Source organism: Hydra viridissima, unplaced genomic scaffold (genome assembly GCF_058129835.1).
Source record: "Hydra viridissima isolate aposymbiotic clone 2 unplaced genomic scaffold, HvirCarnegie_v1 scaffold_3, whole genome shotgun sequence".
NCBI lineage: Eukaryota > Metazoa > Cnidaria > Hydrozoa > Anthoathecata > Hydridae > Hydra > Hydra viridissima.
The window spans coordinates 20,128,190-20,153,407 of record NW_028324302.1 but is presented as its reverse complement, the minus strand read 5'-3'; the positions used below and the strand labels follow the sequence as shown (position 1 = coordinate 20,153,407).

At 31.2% G+C, this 25,218-nt stretch overlaps 1 protein-coding gene and 1 pseudogene across 3 annotated transcripts in view; both read right to left on the bottom strand.

Moving 5' to 3' along the window:
• The window catches only part of LOC145194147 (uncharacterized), a 99,778-nt pseudogene that overhangs the window by 38,622 nt on the left and 35,938 nt on the right, over window positions 1-25,218 (bottom strand).
• LOC149891361 (uncharacterized) overlaps window positions 1-25,218 on the bottom strand; it is a 49,646-nt gene that overhangs the window by 24,121 nt on the left and 307 nt on the right. For all 3 annotated transcript variants that reach the window (XR_016450824.1, XR_016450823.1, XM_090082244.1), the window contains exons 2-5: window positions 20,192-20,365; window positions 10,850-10,969; window positions 8,758-8,871; window positions 1,936-2,049 (exon numbers count right to left, since the gene is read on the bottom strand). Coding sequence is in view for 1 of the 3 variants with exons in the window: in XM_090082244.1 (XP_089938370.1) it covers window positions 1,936-2,049; window positions 8,758-8,871; window positions 10,850-10,969; window positions 20,192-20,365 (522 nt within the window). In the remaining 2 variants the exon portion in view is untranslated. The remainder of the gene's footprint in view (window positions 1-1,935; window positions 2,050-8,757; window positions 8,872-10,849; window positions 10,970-20,191; window positions 20,366-25,218) is intronic.

Here is a 25,218-nt window from a genome sequence, read left to right as displayed (position 1 = left end):
CAATTTATGATACCGTTCAGCGTGAATTGGCTCTCTCCGAACAAATAATGTTACTTGGCAAGTTAGACTTTTCTTCAACAATAACTACTTTTAAAAAATTGTCTTACAAATCTCCATTTTTTTTTTGTCTAAACTCTCTTTCCTAACCTCATGTATTGCACTTGCTCTGAATGGTAGAAAGCCAACTAATAAAACGATAATATTACTGAATAAGACGATAATAGGTGCTTGTGCTCATCCCAACTTGTCAAGTGATTTATAAAGCTTCCTCGTTAGCAATTGAGCAAGAGCGGCCGGATCTTACTCGATTGTGAACACTGCCTGTGTCCTTGAACGTATCGAACAAATATTATACGATGTTAAGTGGAAATAGGAAAACATTTTGCTATTTCGCCCTTTCTCACGATGGGGCGAAATAGCAAAATGTTTTCATATTTCCATTTAACATCGTAAAAGTCCTCATGTTTGGCAAAAAAAAAAACAACCAATTTGAATTTCTCTTCGATTGAAATTCGTGAAGCCACGACTGTTAGTAGGTATAGTTATACGATATAAACATATACATTATGTAAAAGAACTGTACATATTGATACAGCATGCATTTTAATAGTCGTGAAGCCACAGCTAATAAAATGTATACCATATCAATATGTAAAGTTATTATTCGTAATATATACATTTATCATTACTTTTTATTGTTATTATTTTTTACTATTATTATATATAACGTATATACTTATTTTATATAAGGTATATATAATTATTACCTGTGTATAAATATTATACATAACTAATGTATTGTGATACATTTGTTAAATAACTATACATATAAATATATATATATATACATGTGTAACAAAGATGATATTAATTTGGGTTGACCGAACTATTCTTCAAATAACAAAAAAAGTTAATTGTTAGCCAACTAAGTAGCTTCGTATCATCGTTTAAAAATGGCAATACTGCGCCAATACCTTCCATTTTAATATAAAACTATTTTTAGAAAATTGATCTACCAATAGTTTTTTTAAGAATGAAAATGGTGGTGAAATTCTCGATTGTAGAGCAACTTTACTTTACTAGTAGATTATTGTTTCCGGCATGGCATATCTGGGTTTGCTTTGAAATCGTCACGCAATTGTAAGGCACCAAGAAGAACGTAATAAATTGTAAGACACCAAGAAGAACGTTGACTGGTTAATTTTAAACCATTTGCATTATGTATATCAAAATTAAAAAAGCCGTGAAATGAAAAAACAGCATTGGTAGCAAACCTGAGCTTTTACATAATATTCGCTTAAAAACTGCATCAAAATGACAAAATAGTTAAAACGAAGGTGATTTAACAATTAGTTTAAAAATTAGTTCCAAACTCTTGAACGTTACTGTGTATACCAAAACCAATGTTTGTGATTGTTTTTTAAAGTGTTGTTTGAAAAAAAAAAAATTCAAGATGAATCTAAAAATCATTTTTCTAACACTTGTTTGCAATACTGATTTATTGTGCGATGTAAACATCAGTTCTAACAGCTTATCTAATTTGAGGCATTTAATCTATTGCAGCATTGCAAAATTAAAGTAAAAGAACTTTAACACGTTTTTTACTATACAAACACTGTGAGACAACAGATTCGAGTTTCCGTCCGGTAAGATATAAGCTTACTCACATCAGTTCAAAAATGCAAACAACCTTTATAATTAAAGATCTTTATAAGTAAAGATCTTTAAAGAACAGTCATATAGTAACATACACATGTATAACCTTATCAGTCATCTATATCCATTCTAAAGATATACGTATAATTAGTATATGCGTATTGAATCAACACGCATAATTGCCACACATAAAATCAAGAAGTTGTAAGCCTATTGAATAGGTATACATTTAATTGAAAAAAATATCTTTTAAGTACAAATATAAACCTTGAGCCATACCCATTGCGCATTGCTTGCCATCCGCCTGTAATTTCATTCCGATGGGACATGAGCAGACTGCAATCCCTGATTCAGCATTACAGGTATAAGAACAACCTTTATTATTGCAGGGATCTTAGGTAAAAAAAAAATAACAACGTTACTCTAAATCATTTTATAATAGACACCTATACTTTATTTTTAATGATAAGTTTCTTATTCTAGTCAAAGATTAGCTTTCGTGAAAAAGAAAATCAAATTTTCTCTTTAGTTTGTTTGCAGGGTGGCATTTTGTTTAATGAGCAAACTGAAAATAATAAGTCAGGCTTATGCTTTATTTGACTTAGGGGAGAAGGGCACAATGCCTAATTGTTCTTTTTTGCCATACTAGGAGTAAGGTTTCACATTAATTAACCTTTATGCTACCCTTATTGTAATATTTTCTCAAAGGTTTTTAACCTGCATTAAAAAAATGGACAATATTGTATTTCTTAATCAAAAGTGATTTTTTTAAAATAGTTTATAAACTAATTCAAAAACATTTTTAATTAGATATCTGTGTGAATTTAAAACTATTGCATTTTGAAATTATATGTATTTGATAAATAATAATATATATGCTTTTATTTGGCTGAAATTTATAAAAAAGATAATGTCATCAATATGCTAACTTTACCTATTGTTGCACATTGATCTTTGATTATACAGGGCTCATTTATTGGAGGATCAAAGTGCCCCTTCCTAGACTTCATATATTTTTGTTTAAAAGCCATAAATTTACAAAAAACTTATATATAAACAAACAACAGCTTTCAGCATTGTATTTTTTAAGCCTGCTTGTGTTATAAACTAACATTATGTAAAGTAATGACCAAAAGCAAATATTTTTATCAAATTTTTATTTACAGATATGGTTTGGAACATTATACATAAAAAAAAGATAGAGTTGCTTTACAAAATGAAATAATAAAAGCAGCTGTTAACGAAGTTTTAAAAGGAAAAGCATTGAATGCTGTTGCACGTGAGTTTAACGCAGTCCGAACGACTTTAAAATTATATTTTCATAAGAAGAAGCTCAAACCAAATGAGTTATTCAAACCTTACTACCACAATAAATAAGTTTCTGCAACAGAAGTTAAAAAAGGTTTATCAAGTTATTTACCAATTGCATCAAAAATGAACTCTCGTCTTTCAACAAGTCAACACGGGTATGGGCAATGAATTGGCCTTAAAAAACAATAAAATCTGCCTATCATCATGGATCAGAAATAAAATTATAGATACAGATTGGTTGCAATGTTTTATGAAAAGACAACCAGAGCTATCTCAACGAATTCCTGAGGCAACTAGCTTCGTGCAATTAACTGCTTTTAGCAAGTAAGCTGTGATTAAATTGCATTGAGGAAAATACGTAAAGCTGATTTGATTGGCGTAGTTTACTTAAAATATTTGAAATATAGTTTGAGCGGTTTTTTAATGAGCATTCTTGAGGTAATTTGTAGAGTATAAATTGAATGCAAAATTTTTGTAAAGACAGTCTTTTTAATAAGTAAGGATCTAAAATTTCAACGTTGTTTTCTCTGCGAGAAGCTAACCGGGCGTGAAGGAGTCATCTCTGAAGTTTTCGGATATCTTCAAAATTACAATGGTACATCCGATGCCGCAACTTGGCTACAGCGAACCAAGGTGATTGCGAAGATGCAAGACGTTGAGCTGACAGTGCTCTTTCTTGTCTTGATGCAAAGTGAAGCCTACGCAGTCTGCGACGGCTTGAGAGTAGAAAACAAGAAAGATGCAAGTAAAATTGAAGATATCTTATAACAAGCCTTTTCTTTAGATGCTTACGCACCATATAAGTTGTTTACGATGCGGAAAATTAGCTTTGAGGAACGAGTAAACGTTTATTTGGCGGATCTGAATCGTTTTACGTGTCTTGCGAAGTTGCCAGACGAGGCGGTGCGACTAGCGTTTGTTCTTTGAATTGCCGGAAGCGGTGACTTTAAGATTTAGGGATGCAAAAGAAACGATTGACGTGATATTGTTGAAAGAAAGGACTACTTTGATTCGAAAAAATGCAAATGAATCGAATATAACTGGTGCCACTACCCCCTGGAATGTTGTGCGAACGAAGTCACCTGAATCTGTAGCATGCTATAACTGTCGAGGGTTCAATCACATCGAAAAGAATTGCGCAGCCCCCAAAAAGAATGTCTGGTGTTTCAAAAGTAGAAAGATGGGACGCGTGGCGGCAAAATGCACAAAGCAGCAGGTTAACAAGGAGGAGAGCGAGTGATGAACGCTAGCTCGCTCTCGAATACCAGTAAATTAGGCTCACTTGTGATCACGTTTCTTCCATCAATCAAGGTTGATGGAAGAAACGCGAAAGCTATTGTCCATACTGGATGTTTAACAGCAATTAATTTTCAAAAGCTGGTGTTGAATGATTGACTGAAGCAATCGAGCAATGCAAAGGTTACAACATTATGAGGCGAAGTTCAAAAATGTGTTGGAAAGGCAACGGTTTCCCTTGAGGTTGGCAATGTCAGCGCGTGTGATCAGGTTTTAGTGGCGAGTTTTCAACCCTTTGGAGCAGATGTTATGCTTGGAATGAGCTCAATACTGATGCAAGGAGGGGTTACCATTCTTTCGTCAGGCAAAGCAAGTTTTTTGGGGAATGCGTGCGCGATGGTAAAAAAGGAAGAAAAAAACACGACTTGAAAACAAGAAACTGGACCACGAAGCAGTATTTGATAGTCTGAACTGAACAGTTAAGTGGATATGGAAAAACAGGAACAACCCAAATTTATCTGCGAATACAGCAGTATGAGTGCAAATTAAGGGGAGTGGATAAAGCAAGGATAGTTAGTGGAATACGATAATCATACAATGGGATCCCCATAGGGTCAGTTACCACTAATGACGGTGGTTCAACGCCATAAAAACAAAGTTCTGTCTATGATAGACTCAAGAGAAATAAATAAGTTCATTAAGCATTCACAAGGGATTTGCACGTTGTGCTTAAATTTTGCACATTTGTCCTTAAAAGTTGAGGCAGTGGAGACGAAGGGGTAACAATCCAGCAAATATTGTATTGCGAAAAGCATATCTCCAGCTGAGAGTGGATGAGACCTTATGTTCGTATTAAATGGTGATGTTTAAAAACAAACGGTTTTGTTTGAGGCGACTTGGCTTTTGACTTAACGTGGGACCGATGATCATAAGATCAGTAGTGAGCACCATTGTTGATTAAAATGACAAAGTGAAAAAGGGGTCATCGACTTGGATGATGTTTTTGTTGATGAGAATGTGGTTAACATGGAACACGTTAAAAAATATTTTTCTACATATGGTTTAAAAAGTAAGGATGGCGAAAGGAACGATGATAGTTAGGTGCGAGTGCTCGGATGGACAGTGCAGAAGGTTAACGGAAAACTAAAGACAGTTTGTTTGACAAATAGGTGGGAGCAGTAGAGAAATGCGGGTTCTGACGCACGGCTTAAAAAGTCCAAGTAAGTTAAAAATAAATAAGCATTTTTCTTAACTTACTAGGACATTTTTCTTTAACTTACTAGGACTTTCTTAAGCCGTGCGTCAGAACCAGCATTTAAATTATTAGAAAAATGCTTATTTATTTTTAACTTACATGGACTTTTTTAAGCTGTGCGTCAGAACCCGAATTTCTCTACTACTGGTGGGATAACGAGGTCCATGATATAGGGGTGAGGTGTGTGCTGGAAGAAGTGTTGAAAAGGGTAGAAGAAAATGACCCAGTTCGCGGAGAACTGGAAGTAAGTACTGATGAGAGAAAACTACGGGTTAATGCTAGCTCTTTGATATGAGGAGCTTTTGTCCAACTTGGAGGAGTCACCGTTGAAGATTAAACATTGCTGCGTAAAGACAGATATGAAGTTCACATAAGCATGGCAGAGCTGAACGCCAAACTACGTGGTATTAACATGGCATTGGGATGGCAGCTCACAAACTCCTGAATTTTACAGACTCCGTAACGGTTTTTCTCTGGATTTCTGATGCTGTAACCGGAATGTCTAGACTGAGATCAAAAGTGTCAGCTGAACTGCTTATACAACAAACAGTGAACTTGTTCCGGGAGTTGGTTAACGACTTTAACTTGGAGGTCAACGTAAATCTCTTATCATCGAAGGACAAAATGGCCCACTCTTTAACTAAAATACCTGGTCGCTGGATGTGGCTTTTAAAACTTAACGACCTTGCAAATTGTGCTGGAATTGCGTTAATCGACAGAGTCAATTTTAGAAATATACAAGCGGATTGGACACTTTGGAGTCAGAAAAACTTTGCACTTTGTTCGGAAAAATGTTCCCAACCCAACAAAAGAAGATATATAAATATTAATTCAAGAATGCAAACCATGGCAATCGATACATCCAGCACTTGTTGCGTAGACGCACAGGAAGTTAAAAGTCAACGATAATTAGAAAAGATCAGACATGGATATCACTCATTGCAGAGGGGAAAGTTATTTAAGCTTAATCGTCTGTGGGCCTACAAGATTTGCACTATGGCATTAACTTCCACATTTGCAGGGAAGCATCGCAGTAGTTCGATACTTGCAGTTCGTATTTTGTGAAAGAGGAGTACCAGAAAAAATAATGACGGATAATGACAATGGATTTAGAAGAAAAGATACTAGAAGATTTCTTGAAAACTAGGGGGTGCGTTTAAACCTTAGAACCGTTTACTGTCCATCGGGTAACGACATGATTGAGAGAAACCACCGAACTGTCAAGAGAGTTGCGAAGCAATCAAATATTTCCATATTGCACAACTATGCCTAAAATGTAAAAGGATTGGACGGAAAGGCTGAGTTCTCAATACGTACCTGAAAACTCACGAGTTGGCAAGAGTGTGTGGTTGAAACCACCCAGAGCTCTGTGTGTAATTAAATGGCGTCCAGGCACCAATATTCGGTAGGTATCGGAGCAAGTGGTTGAGATGGACGGAATAACGCGCCACATAAAGCACCTCAGACCGAGAAACAGAACACAGCAAACTTTAACAAACAATGAGACAGATGTAAAACAGAGGTTGGCAATAATGGTGTAAGTTATGGGGAAAATATGGAAACCATGCTTGCAAACAAGGACGCGAATCATGTAGAGACTAGCTATGAGGTCTGGGAAAACGAAATGTCCCTGCGTAGGAGCAATCAATAACGACGGTCACACCTGTGATCCCTGAGGATCAAAAAGGAGTGTAATTAAATTAGATGGAGGAAATTACGAAAGCGGATTTGATTGGCGTAGTATCCTTTAAATATTTTGAATGTAGTTTCAGAGGTTTTTTATCGAGGGTTTTTTTAGGTGACTTGTAGATTATAAATTGACTGCGAAGTTTTTGTAAAGACAGTTTTTTTTTAATCAGTAAAGAAGATCTAAAGTTGCAGCGTTGTGTTATCTGTGAGAAAACTGCTTTCACTGAATTTTCAAAATCTTAACACAGTAAGAAATAGATACAAATATAATCCTTACTGTATATAGAATGTTAATGAAACTAGTTTAACAACCAGTAAAGTTTTAAAGTTTAAAAGCCAGTAAAGGTTTCAACTGGTAGAGGTAGTAAACAAGTTGGAAGAATCACATCTGTAGAACGAGGAATATTGGTAATTGCACGTTGTGCTTCAAATACTATTGGATATTGTATTCCTGCACAATTTATTTTTTTAGGGCAAAGTTTTATGACTACATTATAGAGGAATGTCCTCCTGGATATGCCAGATTTGTAAAACCTTCTGAATGAATGAATTCAGACACTTTCGTAGAATGGATTAACATTTTGGTTAAATATTCAAACAGTTCTCGTAAATCTCCAACTTTGTTACTTCTGGACAGCCACAAAAATCATATTTCTGTTTGAGCTTTGGATTTTGCAGCTCAATACATAATTCCAATAATAAGTTTTCCTACCTATTGAAGCCATCAAAAGCAGCCATAGGATAAAACTGCATTTAGGCTTTTGAAAACGTTCTACAACTCTGGATGTGATAATTGGATGGTTACAAACCCAAGGCCTATGATAATTAACGATATTGTTTCAATAGTTCAAGAGCCATTTACGAAAGCTTTCTCACTATCTAACATACAGGAAAAAGTTATCAGGTTGCTGGAATTGAGCCATTGAATCCTAGAACTTTTGAACGAGATGAAAATTTACCATCATCAGTAACAGATTGTGCTGCTCCAGATACTTTCAAAAGCTTGTGAGCTGAAATAAGTGCAGTGCATTTGATGACTTGGAGCCTCAAATAACTAAAGTAAATGTTGAAGCAAGAATTTGAAACAAAGTGTCAGCAAGCGTTGCTTCTATAATCTCACCTGAAATTTTAAAACCATATGCGAAAACATCTACCAGGAAAATTAGTGTTTAAAGTAAGAAACTCAAAACAAATATCTTGACTGATACTCCAGTCAGAAATGAAATTTGTTCCGCTAAAGAAAAGAAAACTCTAAAGCAAACTGAACAACAAAAGAAAGTTGAGACAAAACAAAAGAAAATAAGGGAAGCTAAGAACTAATTGGTTAGTTTTAAAAAAACAATATAATCCAAAGTCTGCTTCACAGCTTGACTTTGACAAATGATGATAATGTATAAGATACTTTGTAATTTAATATTATAGTCTTATTAAAAATCTTGCACATTTTACAATATTTGGGAACTTAAAAGAGTGCATTCTTATTGCCTTTATGATCTTTAAGTTATTGTTCTGCTTTTAAGATACAAAAAAAGGGTAGCATACAACACCTACAACACATATATTTACTTTAAAAAATATCTTTTAAGTACAAATGTAAACATGAGCCATACCCATCTCACAATGCTTGCCATCTGCCTTCAATTTCATTCCCATGGGGCATGAGCAGACTGCAATCCCTGATTCAACATTACAGGAATAAGAGCAACCTTTTGCATTACAAGGATCTTAATTAGAAAAAAGAAATGTAATTTTTTTTTATCTTTTGATAATCTAAGTATATAACGTTTTTAACTTTCTGCTTGACATTTAAATGGTAATTAAAAGCTCCTGAAAAACAAGAAATAAAAATTCTCAAATAATATTGAATTCTGCGCTGCTAAGTAAAAAGGCTTTAAGCAAGAGAACAGTGATTAAGGTTCGGCTTGAGCTATGTGTCTCTCTGTTTATTTGCTGTTTTCTCTATTAATTACTTTTTTTGGATATTTTTGTTTTTATGCATACTATATTCACTTTATCATAGATTTGCTTTGTAACGGCCTAGTGAACTAGGTTGTTCCTAAACATATCTGTATCAAATTCTATAACTTAATCTAAATAAGGACAAAACGTCAACGCATTTAATTCAAGGCAAGATTGGTTTCAGTCATGATTCTGATGAAACTCAGCAAATCCACTATTCAAAAAAAGCGGAAACAAAATAAACATATCAAGAGGTGCGAAAAGTATTGCAGAGTTTAGGGAGAAGCATTCCCATCTAAAAGCAATATTTAGTACCTATATGAAGCTTCTAGTGCAAGAATTTGGTTTGTCCATCTTGTTTATATTTAAAGTAAAAATTTGATGAGAAATTTTTTTGCTTAAAAAAATGCTGCAGACCTGTTTTAAACCATGAAGCATTAAAATTTAATCATTAAAAAATTTCTTTTGTTAATATAATTTCAAAAAGATTAGTTTTTGTTATCTACAAATAACTTATTTACTTTTACCTTACAATAAAAGGATTATTTAACTGCTTTTCTCTTCATAAATATCAATTTTTTTTGCAATTACAAAGTACTTTTTACAATTTTTGTATATTTATATAGCTTAAAGTTAAAGTTTTCAATAAAATAAAAAAAAAAAAATGAAAAACTATTTTTTCATTTAAACCATAATTCCATATGAAGCTAAGTTATTTACTCTTGCATCAGTTTACTCCCTGTTATTAAAAACTTTCTGTGGTACATATTTTGCTTGAGATGTAAATATTTGTTATTCATCCGCTCTGCAGATTTGTTTTCTTCATAGGAAACCACCATCAATATTAAAATAAAATGCTTTAAAGACTATCATTTCACTGTATTTATTTAGGATGATTTGACAAAACATAAGAAAATAACTATGAAATAAGATATTTTTCTATAACTTTGAAAAATTTACTGTTTATTTAAACTACATTTTAAATAGCTAATTTTCAAATAAATGAATATGAGAAATACTGTTAAGGTTTCATTAAGAGAAAACATTCTAGTTGAATCACACAAGAATGGCATGAAAACGATTCTTGGTTATAAAAGCAGTATTTCATTCGCCTTTGCTAACCCCCCGTCACTTCTAAAATTTATAGATAAACACTGCTTTGATATTATTGATATTAAAATTAAATGACAAATACTTAGTAAGTAAACTGCTAATACCTAAAGCAATTCACAACCAAGGTAACTTGGATTAACATTTATGTGAGGAATACTGGGCAGAGTTGATAATATTTGTAAAGAATTACTTCACTTTGTAATGTTAAAAGATGATTTCAAATACCTACTTTAAAGAATGCTTCAATTAATTATGTGACCTTAATAAAATGGCCCTTAAAAGTTAGTATAATAATGTCAGCATATAGATATGAAATATTTCAACTCCTATATGTTGTAATTAAACGAACTCAAAGCTTATAAAGTACCCTAAACCTTTTCCTTAAAATTCCAATTTAGTATGTAAAAGTTGAAAATAATGACAAATAACGGAAAAATACACTGGTTTTATAATTCATGCAGCAGTTTAAAGTAAATTACCTTCAAATAACACTTGTTAAAAAAGCTAAAAATATACATAAAAAAAAACCAATTTACTATTTGTAACTATAAATAACTGAGTTGCCTGGCATCATTTGAGCACTATATAAAAACATTTTCATCAATATTGCAATAAAATAAAACAACTAACCTATACAATTTTTAAAATTGTTTGCAAGGAGCATTCCTGAAGGACATTTACAAATACCACTAGTAAATGAAAGACTGAGGCATGAGTGAGAGCAACCTCCATTATTAATTGAACAATAACCTAAAGTAGAAGAGCATAAAAAAAATTTATCTTTAAATAGTGTTATCTCATGTAAAAGATTGTTGAAGCCCATTATTCAGCAAATATAAGTCTGATTTCTTTATAAAAGCGCTAATTGAATATCTCTAAATGCAATAAATATATTCATTTGCTGCAACTCTTATAGAAAAAAATCATTACAAAAATATTACCGAACCAAATTTGCCACTTGCTAATGAAATTAAATACAGCCAAATGCCCAGAAATGCTAATGTTGAAATCCATTCTGATATTTGGTTAGATTTAATAATGCTTTTTAAATATTATCAACTAACATAATCTCTTTAAGAATTACTCTTTGATACCTTACAAACTTTTACTTATATTCAATTTCACTGTGACTAATCTTTATCCAATAAACTTTCATGAAACTTGTTTTATAGGCAAAACAGACAGATAGACTTTTATTTTATTTAGCCGAAAGATCAAATGCTGACAATTTAATAATAAAAATAATACGGGTTTCCAGAAATTGTAGTTCTTTAAGTATTAATATGTTATCCAAAGAATAGAAAAGTTAAAAGACTTAATATTCCAAAAAAAATTTATTTTCCAACTCACATTTCTCTTTGAGATTGAAAAATAAGATGTTTTGAACTTATCAATTTATCCCAAAGCATTAAAGTTATAGCCTAAGTATGCGTTCGTCACCTGGTTGAACAAGGTGCAGAATGTCGTCTAGTTAACTTGACATCAGATTTAGTTATGATCAACATATGAATGAGATTGCCAGACAAGTTAGCTGCAGCTAATAAACCTCCTGACTTTTTTCACAACTTTATTTATCAATCAATCAATTATTATTTAAACCTGGGGTTTAAGGCAGAGGTAATCCTCCAGTTTCCTTTGAAGATGAGGCATGCCGAAATATACCTAATAGATTTAGAAACTTTTTAAACCAAATTATTTAAACTTTCCCAACCTTTAGAGTAATTGAAACTGTGAGGCAAGCCGTTATAAAACACTCCATTTACTGCATCTAAAAGGCAGTGATTTACCTTAATTTTTGGGTCAATCAATCAGGGTCCACTTATTTGCTTGTATAAAGTCTATCATGCAAAAATAATCAAAAATATGGCACAATAAAACTTTTGATGTTTATTAACATAAAATCAAACAACATATGAAGGGTGCCATCTTTTCAGTCTTCATTTTTATTATCATAATTCTTCAAAAAAGCCTTTTAGAACAAGGGAATCAGAAAGATAAATGGCTGTTTGAATGATGCTCCCGATCCTGTCGTTTTGAAGTTCTGCCAGTGACCTTGAGGGTTTTTCTCATACACATCAAGCACTCAATTTATTTCTATTACAATCTCTAGCTTGAACATTAATTTTATTATTTTGCATTTCTCATCTAATATAAAAAATGGAACTTCTGACATACTATCATTAAAAAGTTACACTTTACCAAACAAAAAGTGAGACTAAATATTTATATATACTAGTTCAATCATTTATATATAGTAGTTTTTGTGATACCAATCATAAGTTATTAATCTGGGTGAAAATTAATGTGAATAAATAAATGATCATAAGGATCCAAGAGTTACTAAAACTGTTAAGGGCTAATAACGAAATGATCCGTAATGGAAAATGTTTTGGAAAACAGTATTGAAACAAAACTGGAAAAGGAACATTAGTTTAACAATTAAATGAATATTTTTGGATTTGGTTATTTAAGTGTGGAGAGCATTTTAATAAAAAATTAGTAAATTATTTATAGTTGAACATTACAAGCTAAAAGGTTTTAAAAGAAAAACAACACAAAAACACCATTATTTTTTTTAACACTTAAAAATAATTATGCAGAAAATTTGACAATGATTAAGTTAGAAAGTTAACTTAATCAAAATTTCAGAAGCTTTAATTTTTCTTGTACTTTCTAAATATGGTTCAAAACAAAAAATAGCCAAAAATACGAAGATCCAACAGCCCTATTATCCATGACCAACAATCTTTAAAATCTGAAAAAGATTACTTGTTCGTATTTTTTTATTCAACTTTATCAAAACATCGTATAAGGAAACATTTTATCAGTAGTACATCTTATTTGATTTGGCAAAATCATTAAAATTTAATAGAGATTGAATAGGTATATCATTGCTTTTTCAAATGGCCGTGGATATATTCTGAATAAAGCGTAAGCTCAAAAAGTTTTGTGCTAGAAATGCAAAACCAACATTAATTAGAAAAGGACGTATTTAACATAATAATATCAATTAGTGAGAAACATTAACCTGAGTCAAATAATGACAATATGAGATCCCAGCATTATTGTTCACTAAATCTGATCCTGGTCATTAATTCTGACTCAAAACAACGCTAGATCTCTTAAATGGCCACTTTATTGTTTTAATGCGTAATATAGCTGAAATAATAGGATTAAAATTTTTTGAAAAATTTTTCTAGATGAGGAACTACACTTTTTGGCTATCAGCTTTTTCAGTGATTTAATCTTAAGCGTCTTTTTCTAAAAGTCTGCAACTTGCTATTTCATAACACCGGTTCAACACAGATTATTTTCTTTTTGTCTGTTGCAGTTATTAGTATTTTATGAGTACAAAGAATTCCTTTCTTTCATCAATCCTTTGTAAAAGAAGTCTATTACAACTGATATACTAAAAGATGATAAGGCTTTGAAAAGTTTTCTTATGTTTGAGTCGTTTCTATTACTCAAGCGTCAAAAGAGCTAAACATGTTTATATGGTTATCTTGTTAGAGCAGAGTAACAAGACAATTTTCATGTTTATTATTAGTTAAGATTATGACAAAAAAATAGAAGTTCCATAATTTCACTTCGTGAGGCAGGTGAGCGTCAATGAAATATATCTAAAGCGTTAAAGATTGCTATGCAAACTCTATCGAAAGCAACTCAGCGATATAGGGAGTTGTGTCATGAAGGTGAAAGACCAGTAAAAGGTCAAAAAATCCTCTTTATACTATGGAACATTTTCAAAAAGATTTCTATGGAATCCGAGGAGAATAATTATAAAGATTGCTCGTGACAAAAAGAAGATGTGTAATATAAGGCTTACAAAGTGCTTAAATTGCAGCTGTCAACAAATGCAGACAAATCCATAAAAAGTTCACAAAATAGTAAACCTAGAATCCTCAAATTAAAAGGATTTGATCGCAAGTCCCCCCCCCGATAATGCAAGACATGTTGAACACAACCAAAGTCCATCCTTTCTCGTGGTTTGGGCTGGAACTTGTGCTACTGGGAAAACTCCTCTCGCTTTTGTCCATCAAGAGGTTTAATCAAATAAAATATCAAAAGCTTTTAAAAGAGATTCTTATTTAAGCCAAAAAACGCTTTGGTAACCAATTAATCTTTCAGCAAAAATAACCCCATAAAACTTTCGAACCTTTTAAGAAATGTTTGTTACGTGAGTAGGATAAATAGGGAGAGAAGTGCTTCAGCCTACGGCCCTTAATTTCTGTAAACGTTTGAAGGTCTGTATCAAATCTTTGTGCCGACATTTTTTACACCTTTTATGGGAAGTTTTTGGATGTATAAAAATATAATTTTTTGGCTTGTTTTACATTTACTGATCCATTTTTTCTGTTAAAAAATATTAAAAAAGTGAACCTCTGTTTTTCATGTCAATCTTTAAAATAGATTTAAACTGGTAACACACAATGTCACTTTGTAATACGTGATATTTTCCATTGTTGATGAAGTACATTTAAGGGAAAAAAGAGTACTTTCTTATGAGATTAAAAGCGTGTTCTGCCCGCTTTATTTTTTCGTTATGTTTTAGTATGCTTGTTTGATTCATTAGTCTCGCTTATGCATGTGTTCCTATCAACTCTAGAATAGAACAGATAGTAACAAAAATGTTTGAAATGATTTAATTTGGAAATAAAATGTTGTTAGTGAAAAATTGTTTCCATCATCTTTATCCTCTTCTGAAAAAAGATAAAAATTTTAAAATAAAATTAATAGAATATAGTGGCCGATACTAGATACTCTTTCTGTCTAAAATTAAGAATACATTTTGATTTTTTTACTTGTCCGATAAAAAAATAATACGTTTTTACTTAAGAAGTAAATATATATTGTCTAAATTTATAAAGTTTTAGAAAATATATCCTTATAAGCCCCACATTTAAGTTTCTATTTTGGTGGATATGTGGTCCAAAACGCCAACACCAGAGAATACTCGGACAAAGTTCACTTGCAGAAAAGAATAATTACGGATAAAAGTACATAGGATTTTGGCATGAAGCATTAAAGCAGTGAAATTAGATTGTTTAGGGATGGATAATTTTTTTATTTCGATGACAAATTTATTCTAAAAAGACTAAATGCCAACAAGTTAGCTAAGCCAATTGGTTTTTAAAGCGTACATATATCTATAGAAAAACGTGTTCATAAATTTTTTTTTTCTACTTTACTTAAGTTAACAGTAGAAAATAAATATAATTCAATCTAATAATGATGTTACTGACTCAGTTTCTTCTATGGCACAAGAGATCGATGGTTAAAATCGCCCGTGTGGACGAAAATTTGTCTCTTAATAGTAAGGAATTTTTTGAAAATGCAATCCATCTGCCATTCTAGCTGCCTCAATGCAGCTTTGTAAAATTAGAAACACATTATCAAGATTCTCAACATTTAATTGATTAAATGCATTTTTCGCCAATTCCGTTCGGTGAATATGTATACTGAAAGGAATTAAAAAACAAAGATTAAGCAGATTAACATCGGATTTATTAGATGGTTATAGTTTGAATCGAATGGAACAAACATCTTTTGATCCTTCTAAAAAAATATTTTCGCCATTATCAGAAAATAGAGTCTTTGCATCATCTTGTTACAAAAATTTAATAGTTTTAATTTTTGAGAAGGTTTGATTTTATTGGTAAAATTAAGTTTTCCAAAATAATATTCTTGCATTCTTTTGAGGTAAAAATCTTAATGTTTTTTTTAATCAACATCCCAGCTAGCCTATACAGACGGGTCCCGTACGGTATTGAACCGGGGATCTGGTATGATTATCATCCGGGTTATGGCACCGGTAGTCAAACGGGAACCTGACGGTTTTCCCGGGTAAAAAAAAACCACCTATCAACTTCGAAGTTTAAAATTGCCATTTTGGTGTGTGAAAGTTTTTACAATATTTTGTAATATTATATTTCTTTTATAGTTTAAAGATGTTTCTTTTTCAAATAGTGCTATATATTTTTTTGGGTATATTTTTCAGATATTTCATTAAAGTTATCCGTTTTTAAATTATAATTGTCGGGTAAGAACAACTTTTTTTTACTGTTTGATTAAAGTAAAATCTTTGTGTGGATAATTTTTTTTACTAACAGTATTTTAGGTTTTATTATGTTTTGGTTATGTTTAAAATAGCTATTTATCGATAATTCTTTGTTGATTTTTGCAAATTGATTGAAACATTAAGTTGAAAACACTGGTTTTGAGTTATCTGAGATCCTGTAGTTACACAAAGAGTGAACATTGCGCAGTTTCCTTAAAATCCAATATTCAAAACTTGAGCGGTGTTTTTATGAACATATTTGAGTTGATTGATGAAGTATAAATTGAAGGCAAATTTTTTGTGTAGGGGAATTTTTTATTAGTTGAACTGTCGCTAATTTAATTTTAATAATTTATAAAATCTATCTTCATTTAATTTATAAAATTATTTTGGTTATTGTGTTCGCTGCGAGAAAGTTTACTTTTTTTATATTATTTGTTATTATATTATTATCTATTTATTGTTTATTAATTAATTAAATTGTTAAGTAACAGAAAAATATTTTGTAAAATCAGCAAGATATAAGTAAACTTACAATGAGTTTAGACAAAACAAAACGTAAAAAAATTGCTGCTGAAATAGCAAGAATTGTGAAAGACGTATCATGCAATTAATCCGAGTCCTAAATAATATTTTAGTAATTAATTCTTCTAGCTCTGTAAGTAGTTGTCAATCATGTCAAATTGTCAATTAGCATATTATTCTTGAGTTACTTAGATCATAATATTTAGCCCAGAAAAGTAATACTTGCTAAATGGTATAATAATTATAATTTAACATGTATAAAATGGTATCAACATAGTTGTTTTATATTTATTTAGGTGGTGCTAAATATAGCTTTGCCGCTATGGACACAACCAAGGAAATGCTTGAGAAGGAAATTTCTACGTGGTTTGGAAATTCATGGGAACGTGGTGAAGGGAGGTGAAAACCGAAAGTGAAGAATGTAACAGAAGCCATTAATGTAATATAAGTTATGATTGATTGAAAATAGTGAACTATATGATCTATTTTTCAAGCACTGTATAGATTATACTGGTTTGTCTTGTCTGTAAATACATTTTGTCTTATAGCACACAGAATCTGATTGCAAATACTTTTATTTGTTTATATCAGTTATGCTCGCTGAAAATTCAGTTAACTAATTGTTATTACCTGTAAACATTCATGTTTATTTCTTGGTATGCTTCCAATAGTTATGACTTGCAGTGATACAGTATTGCAATTCGCATCATTTGTATGCTATATGATGGATTTTTTGAAAACTTCATAGTTTACAACTTGTAACTGCTTTTTATTTAAATAGACTCTTGCATATAGTTAATTGCTTATCAGTTTTAGTAATTATTTTTAAAAGTGTTATTGTTTCCATTAATAAAATGTCTCATCTGCAAACAATATAGCTACAGGACTTAGCATGTGAAATAGTGATGATAAAAACAATAATAATAATAATATTAACAATAATAATAACAATAATAATAATAATAACAACAATAATAACAATAATAATAATAATAATAATAATAATAATAATAATAATAATAATAATAATAATAATAATAATAATAATAATAATAATAATAATAATAATAATAATAATAATAATAATAATAATAATAATAATAATAATAATAATAATAATAATAATAATAATAATAATAATAATAATAATAATAATAATAATAATAATAATAATAATAATAATAATAATAATAATAATAATAATAATAATAATAATAATAATAATAATAATAATAATAATAATAATAATAATAATAATAATAATAATCTGCACACCAATCCCGTTCTGCGGCCCGGCTGGGACCCATCCGGTTTTCTTATGGGCTAGCTAGCTGGGATTCTTTTAGGTCTATTTTTGGAAATTCTTTGAGCTAGTTCTCGGTAAACGGTCATATAACAAACTTTCCATTTAAGTATTGTTTTTAATGTGCTTCGTAGCATGGCCTGAAAACAGCTACGATAAACATTAGTTTGGCAATAAAGTAGTTACTTTTTAAGCTTCTCTGTGGCTTTTCTTCTTCAGAGAACTTAGCTACATTTTTATGAAAAGTGATTCTACTTAACTGGCAAGCATTTTGCATTTCTTTCGTAGCTCTTCAACAATTTTATTTATGCTTTGATAATATTGATAAATACTCTGATTTGTTTTTACCATAGAAAAGCAAAATACAGTCAGTTTGTTTTGCTCCGTTAAATTTAACCCAACAGAAGACGATATGCGTTTAAAACTGGTACAACGTTTAAAAACATCAAAAAGTGTAGATTTTAAAGCATCACTAGCAACTGCTTAACTACGAATTGGTACACGGCATTTCCAAGAAGCATTTTTTAAAATAAAATCCGCAAAAGGTTGACCTTTAATATTTTGTTTTTTTGATGTTTACCGAATTTTTGAAGCTTTTAAACAACTAAAATCAATATTGGCACCAACCTTATCAATAGCGCCACGTTTCAATTTCTTATCTTTCTTATAACGTTCAAACTATTCCAATATATTCTTCGATTGGTTAGGGGAAAAATTTTTCGATTGGCATCTTCTTCAAAACACTCAATCACGATTTTGATTCAAGTTTTCCAGTTTGTAAACGTAGCGGATGTCATTTATTTTTTTACTACTTTTTACAATTTTCAAGAAATTCAATTCTATAAATTGAAATTCGAAGCAGAAATGAGAGTGATGCCACTCTGAAAACCAGCCCTGAGAGAATGTTGTTTCAAATTAAGATTAGATTTTTTTTAAAAACAAAACAATCAACCCATAATGTATTGAATAGAATTAGGCTATTGATTAGTTCAAGGATAATTGATGCAGGAGACGAGTATAAGAGCTTGTAGTCCAACTCCCAAAGAATATTTGTTCAAAAAAGATGACAGAAGTTAAAGAAAGTAAATCATTTTACATAAGGACTTTAGTCATGTGTAACACATAACTAATGTCCTTATGTAAAATGATCAACTTTCTTTAACTTTCTTTATAACACGCACTCTTCCTGTAAACCTTTTAAACATAGCCAAGCTGGATTTAGGAGCCGGGAATTTATTACCTCATCTAATAAGGACGCATGTTTATATTTTAGACTCGTAGATAATTTAGCTCACAGCTAACTAATACTTTGTTAAATTAAATCACTAGATTATTGCCGTTGTAAGCACGACATCTCGGGGGAAGATAAAAAAGATCCTTAAGAATACTTTTTTCTCTCATTCTTTTTTCCATCAAGAACTCCGTGCATACCACAATGTTCTTCATTACTTTCAAATCCCGACAAAAATACTTGAGCCTCTCTTCGCACTTTCCACCACCAGTAATTAAAATTAAGGCGATCTTTAGCAATGCTTTCTTTTATAGTTTCTTTTTTGTGTCTTTTCATAACTCATACAGTTTTTCATTAACCTTGCAGCACAGGAAGACATCGCAGGATTAACTTATATACAGGAAACACAGTGGTTAGATATTTCATTTCAAATATTTCTCTCATCATCTTAAGTAAATAATTCCTCTTTACTTGAAGCCCATTCGGCTAAAATGGACATTTGACTGAAATGTGTGGTGCTTTTTTATCTTTACTATAATGATTTTACTTTTATTTTTAGAAAACATATCATCCAACTAACTATCCGCACAACACACATGTGCGATCTGACGCTGAAATCAATTTTAGCACTTCCTAAGTTAGTCCACTCAGAGCACTTCCACTTAATGTTAAAAATGTCAAATGTCAAGAGTTAAAAATGTCAAATGTTAACAGCATAAAATTTGTTTAATAATTAAATCACTTATATTTTAATAAATGTTTCAGTTTCTAAAGAATACCAATACATGCTACATATCACAAAGTTTAGATAAAATGAAAACAATTTTAAAACTTGAAAGATTTTATAAATTTTACCTTCGCATTCAATACACTGAGAATAACTCGAGTATACGACTTCATATTTGTACTGCTCACAATATGCCTTGTTCAATCCAAAACAATTATTTGCAGGGCTGTACTTATATATTTGACTACTAATTGTGTATTTGCATACCGTACCATATCTAACTGAAGAACATGGACTGCATACTAAATATAAAATTAGAGAATACTTTCAAGCAATATAATCAAACACTAATATAACTACTTTATACTGCCCTATTGGTTAATGAAATCTGATAGTGAAATAAAATGAGTACAAATTTCAAATGTTTTAAGTAATCTATCAACGTGCACAATGAAAAGTAACTTTCATTTCATTTAATTATTACGATTAACAGCTTTCTAGAATGTCTATCCTCTTAATTCTTCAGCTAATGATCATATTCAAAATTGTCTAAAAGAAGGTTCTCCTTTTTTTCTTTTTTTAAGCTTTGTCAAATTTGCAATAACAATCAGGGCTGGGGAGTCGGTAAGCTGCTGTTCCGACTCCGACTCCGACTCCGACTCCTTGATTTTATCATGGACCGACTCCGACTCCGACTCCGACTCCGACTCCCGACTCCAACTCCGACTCCTTCATAAGTAACCAATTTCTAACAACAAATAGTTGTTTGTTTTACTACAGTTATTTGTTCGTAACAACAAATAACTGTAGTAAAATGTTAACATCGGCTATTTCATCACTATGATACAAATAATCCAACCACTTAGTGCTTTAAACAATATTTATAAGAAAACAATTTCTGAACAAACAACTTTTCTGAACTCTGGTTATGCAATAAACTCTTATGCAGTCGCTAATAATATTATGAATTTGTCAAAATCATGTTTGAAATATTGTCAGTTGGACATTATTTCAAACATGAAAGAACTTGTTCTTCTTTAAGTTCATATTCTTTAAGAATCTTTTCTACTGAGACCTGGAGAAATTCGCTGGTGTGATTAGTTTTGGCGTCTTTTACTGCCAATGTCTTGGTAACTGCTTCATTTTTTAAAAAAAAGAATTAAACATTGATTGCAAAATAGTTCACTCTGTTAAGAAACACAAAGCGTCCCTTGAGACATTCATTAAGTTCTTCTTTTTGTTTAACAGCTTTTTCAATCACTAATTTTCTAATATTCTCTCTCTCCAGAGAAACAAAGCTAATTGAATACTTACAGTCTTTCTGTTTGTGGAGCAACTCTTTGGTGCTTGGTGGTGGCACGCCCAGCTTTCTACTAAGAATATGTAGCGCAGTGCCAGACAATTTAAGTTGGGAGTTAGGGGATCACGAAGTTATATAGTTTAACGGAAGCTAGAGGAGAGCGCAAGGGAGGTGATATGTGATTCTCAGTGATAAGCAGCAAAATACCCTATTGCTTATCACTTATATTGCTTACAACTATAAAATCCTCATGAAAATTATAAAACTTTGAAAGATTTTTTTTAAACCAGAGTCGGAGTCTGTACAATTTTTCCGACTCCGACTCCGACTCCGACTCCAGCCAAAATGAGCTCCGACTCCGACTCCGACTCCACGACTCCGACTCCGACTCCGACTCCACAGCCCTGATAACAATCACTCCCAAGAAGTAAGGATGCAGTCTTCATCCAAGAGCATCAGCTGATTGGTAGTTACAAATTTTAAAGCAAATCTCGAATCTTCAACAACAAAAGTTTAAAGATTCTTTTTTATAAAATTTGAGAAAGAAAAGCAAGTTAAAGGCTTAATCTTGAGCAAAGAGAAAATATTTTTCCTATGTCTCTCAAGCATGAAAACTTTAATTAAAAAAGAAAATAATGACTAAAGGTCTGGTCTGACGTGTCAACACCAACATTAAAACCATTCAAACATGCAATTATGAAAACTGTTGTAATCACTCAACTTTTCTCATCACAAAAAGGATAAATTTTCTGTTATAAGTTTTAATTTTTGCATCAGATTTTTTAGTGATAGTTTGTAAAGAATTGTTAGTAGCGTTTATTTTTGGGCCTCCAAGCCCAAGTCCAGTAGGAGAGTCTTAAAAAAAATGGTTTGCTACACTTCGTGTATCTCAGGAATCTAGTTTTTGATAAGCTTTAAGCATCCCGAGAATCAGATTATTAAAAGTTTTGTTTTTCCATTTTTCTACTTGTAAATTGATCATTTGATTTACAATTTTTGAATATTTTTTAGAGAAAAGATTATCAGCGTCTTATATCGATGAAAATTTGTCTAAAAACAATAAAATAAACACTAGTTTTTTTTTTTAAATTTAAAAAAAAGGTCACCTGAAATTGCTGTATGGAATAATTTATATATTTGTATGGAATAATTATTTAAAATAATTGTTTTATTACACTTACTTGGCACAGTTATCACGGAAACCAATAGTGCCAAGCTAGCTGACCCGAGAACGCCACCTATATGGGGTGACACATTCAGGTATCCTGTGATGCAAATTTTGAAATCAATTAATTACATCCGCGGAAGAAAATTCAGTTTTAATGCAAAAATTTTGTGTTTTTTGCCCCTTTTGAGAACTGCGGAAAATCTGCTATAAAATCAGAACCACTCAAGAAAAATCAATGAAAATTTTTCCACTTATAGACGATTGCCTTAACTATGTTCATGTAAAATTTCAGCCAGTTTCATGCTCTAGTTTAAGATTTATAGTCATTTAAAGTTCAAATTTTACCATTTTTTGGTACTTTCGCCACTTATCTTTTCATTTTAGAACACTTAAAATGTGACAATACTAATGGTTTTGTAATATTTGAACTCCTCAGGGTAAGGGCAACCACTTTTGTAAAAATGTTTTTTTTGATTGTCATTATCATTTTCGAACTATGAGGCAAAACGTTTTTCCTGCAAACCAAAGTCTATATATATATAGGCCTTATAAGAGGCTCTGATATAAAAAGACCAATTTTAAATTTCAAGACAAGAAATGTAGTCAGAAACTTTTAAAGAGGAGTATAACTTAAACAATTATCTAAAAAATTAAATTTTTGTATATATTTTTGCTTTGAACGTGTTTTTAAAATATAGTACAAAAACGGATTATTGCTACCACCTTAAATAGTTAGGGATTAGCATGTATTTGTTTTGAAATATCATTTTAAAACCTTTTCTTGCATAGTGCAAACGTTTTTTTGTGTGTAATAAGTGCTCCAAAGAAGAATTTTCTTTTGAAAAGAAGAAAAGCATTCATAACATTCTTTAATTCACAGTAAGTATTTTTTTTCCTATTTAATATACTTATATTTGAAAGGCTACCAAAAACAAAATTTTCCCTTTGTAGAAAAGAGACTCCTTTAATTCAAATCAGGGAGTAATTAGAATTAAGCAGTATTGCATTAAACATTTCTCCCTACTAAAGTCTCAAAGACCATTTTTAAAGGATTTTGTTTGAAGCATTTAAACAATCATTCAAAAGGTAAAAATGGATTTTTTGATGGCCTATGTTGTGTAGCCAAAATCCCTTACTTATTTTTTTTTGTGTACATGTTCAAAAACCTTTTTCTTCTTATAAAATAAGAAACTATTTGCTTTATGTAGATCAGAACTCATCATCAGTAAGTCATTAGAATTCATCAATTGCGGATCTTCAAAATATATCAATGGAGATTCATTAGGATTCACCAACAGAACATCAGGGTTCATCAATACTTCAACTTTTATCTGTCAGGTACATTTTTTGAGTATTTTTAAAAAGTTCCAATAACCTAAAAGAGACCATTACTTAGTTTTCTTTAGTTAAAGCTTTTTTCTATTTAATAAATGTTGGTTTGTTGGATTTGAGAAAGCTTACTTTTGAAATATAAAAAGAGATAGACATGGTTCATCAAGGTAATTTTAAATGTAGATTTTTTCAATAGATTACAAATTAGAAAGTATGCATCCAAATTGCCTGTGACATGAAAGGCTGTATTTGATTGTGTTTTTCATTTCTTTTTATGATTTGTATGGTGCCTTGTATCTAATTTAAACCTTTTGATAATCTGTAAGTAAAAGGCAAAATTAAAAAGTTCTCTAGTGTGCACTCTCTTGTCTTTTCTTTTTTACAGTTAAAGGAAATTGTGACAATGCCAACCCATGCCAAAACGAAAACCGTAAATGTGTGACAATGCCAACCCATGTCATGAAGAAAACCGTAAATGTGTGTGCCTGCTCTGGTTTGCAGGAAAAACGTTTTGCCTCATAGTTCGAAAATGATAATGACAATCAAAAAAAACATTTTTACAAAAGTGGTTGCCCTTACCCTGAGGAGTTCAAATATTACAAAACCATTAGTATTGTCACATTTTAAGTGTTCTAAAATGAAAAGATAAGTGGCGAAAGTACCAAAAAATGGTAAAATTTGAACTTTAAATGACTATAAATCTTAAACTAGAGCATGAAACTGGCTGAAATTTTACATGAACATAGTTAAGGCAATCGTCTATAAGTGGAAAAATTTTCATTGATTTTTCTTGAGTGGTTCTGATTTTATAGCAGATTTTCCGCAGTTCTCAAAAGGGGCAAAAAACACAAAATTTTTGCATTAAAACTGAATTTTCTTCCGCGGATGTAATTAATTGATTTCAAAATTTGCATCACAGGATACCTGAATGTGTCACCCCATATAGGTGGCGTTCTCGGGTCAGCTAGCTTGGCACTATTGGTTTCCGTGATAACTGTGTTGGTAACACATTCTGGAACGTTTTATGACTCATTAGAACTTTTTAAACCTCTTGAACTTCAAACAATAGTTTAAAACTTTTTATAACATTCTGGTACTTTTTAAAAAATTGTAGGATTGCTTTGAACTTTCCCAAACTCTCTGGAAATCTGCAATTTTTCAATTATCCAGAATAATCAAGAAGTTCAAATACTTTCTAAAATTTTGCTGGTTTACTTTATATTATAATGTTTTTGGATGATGGCGGGAACGAACCCAAATACATCGTGAAAGAGGAATGTCCTCCGTACGCTCTCCTGGCTTTAAGATGACCTGTTTATGAGGAATTTTCTACAAGGTATGGAGAGCATTGGAAG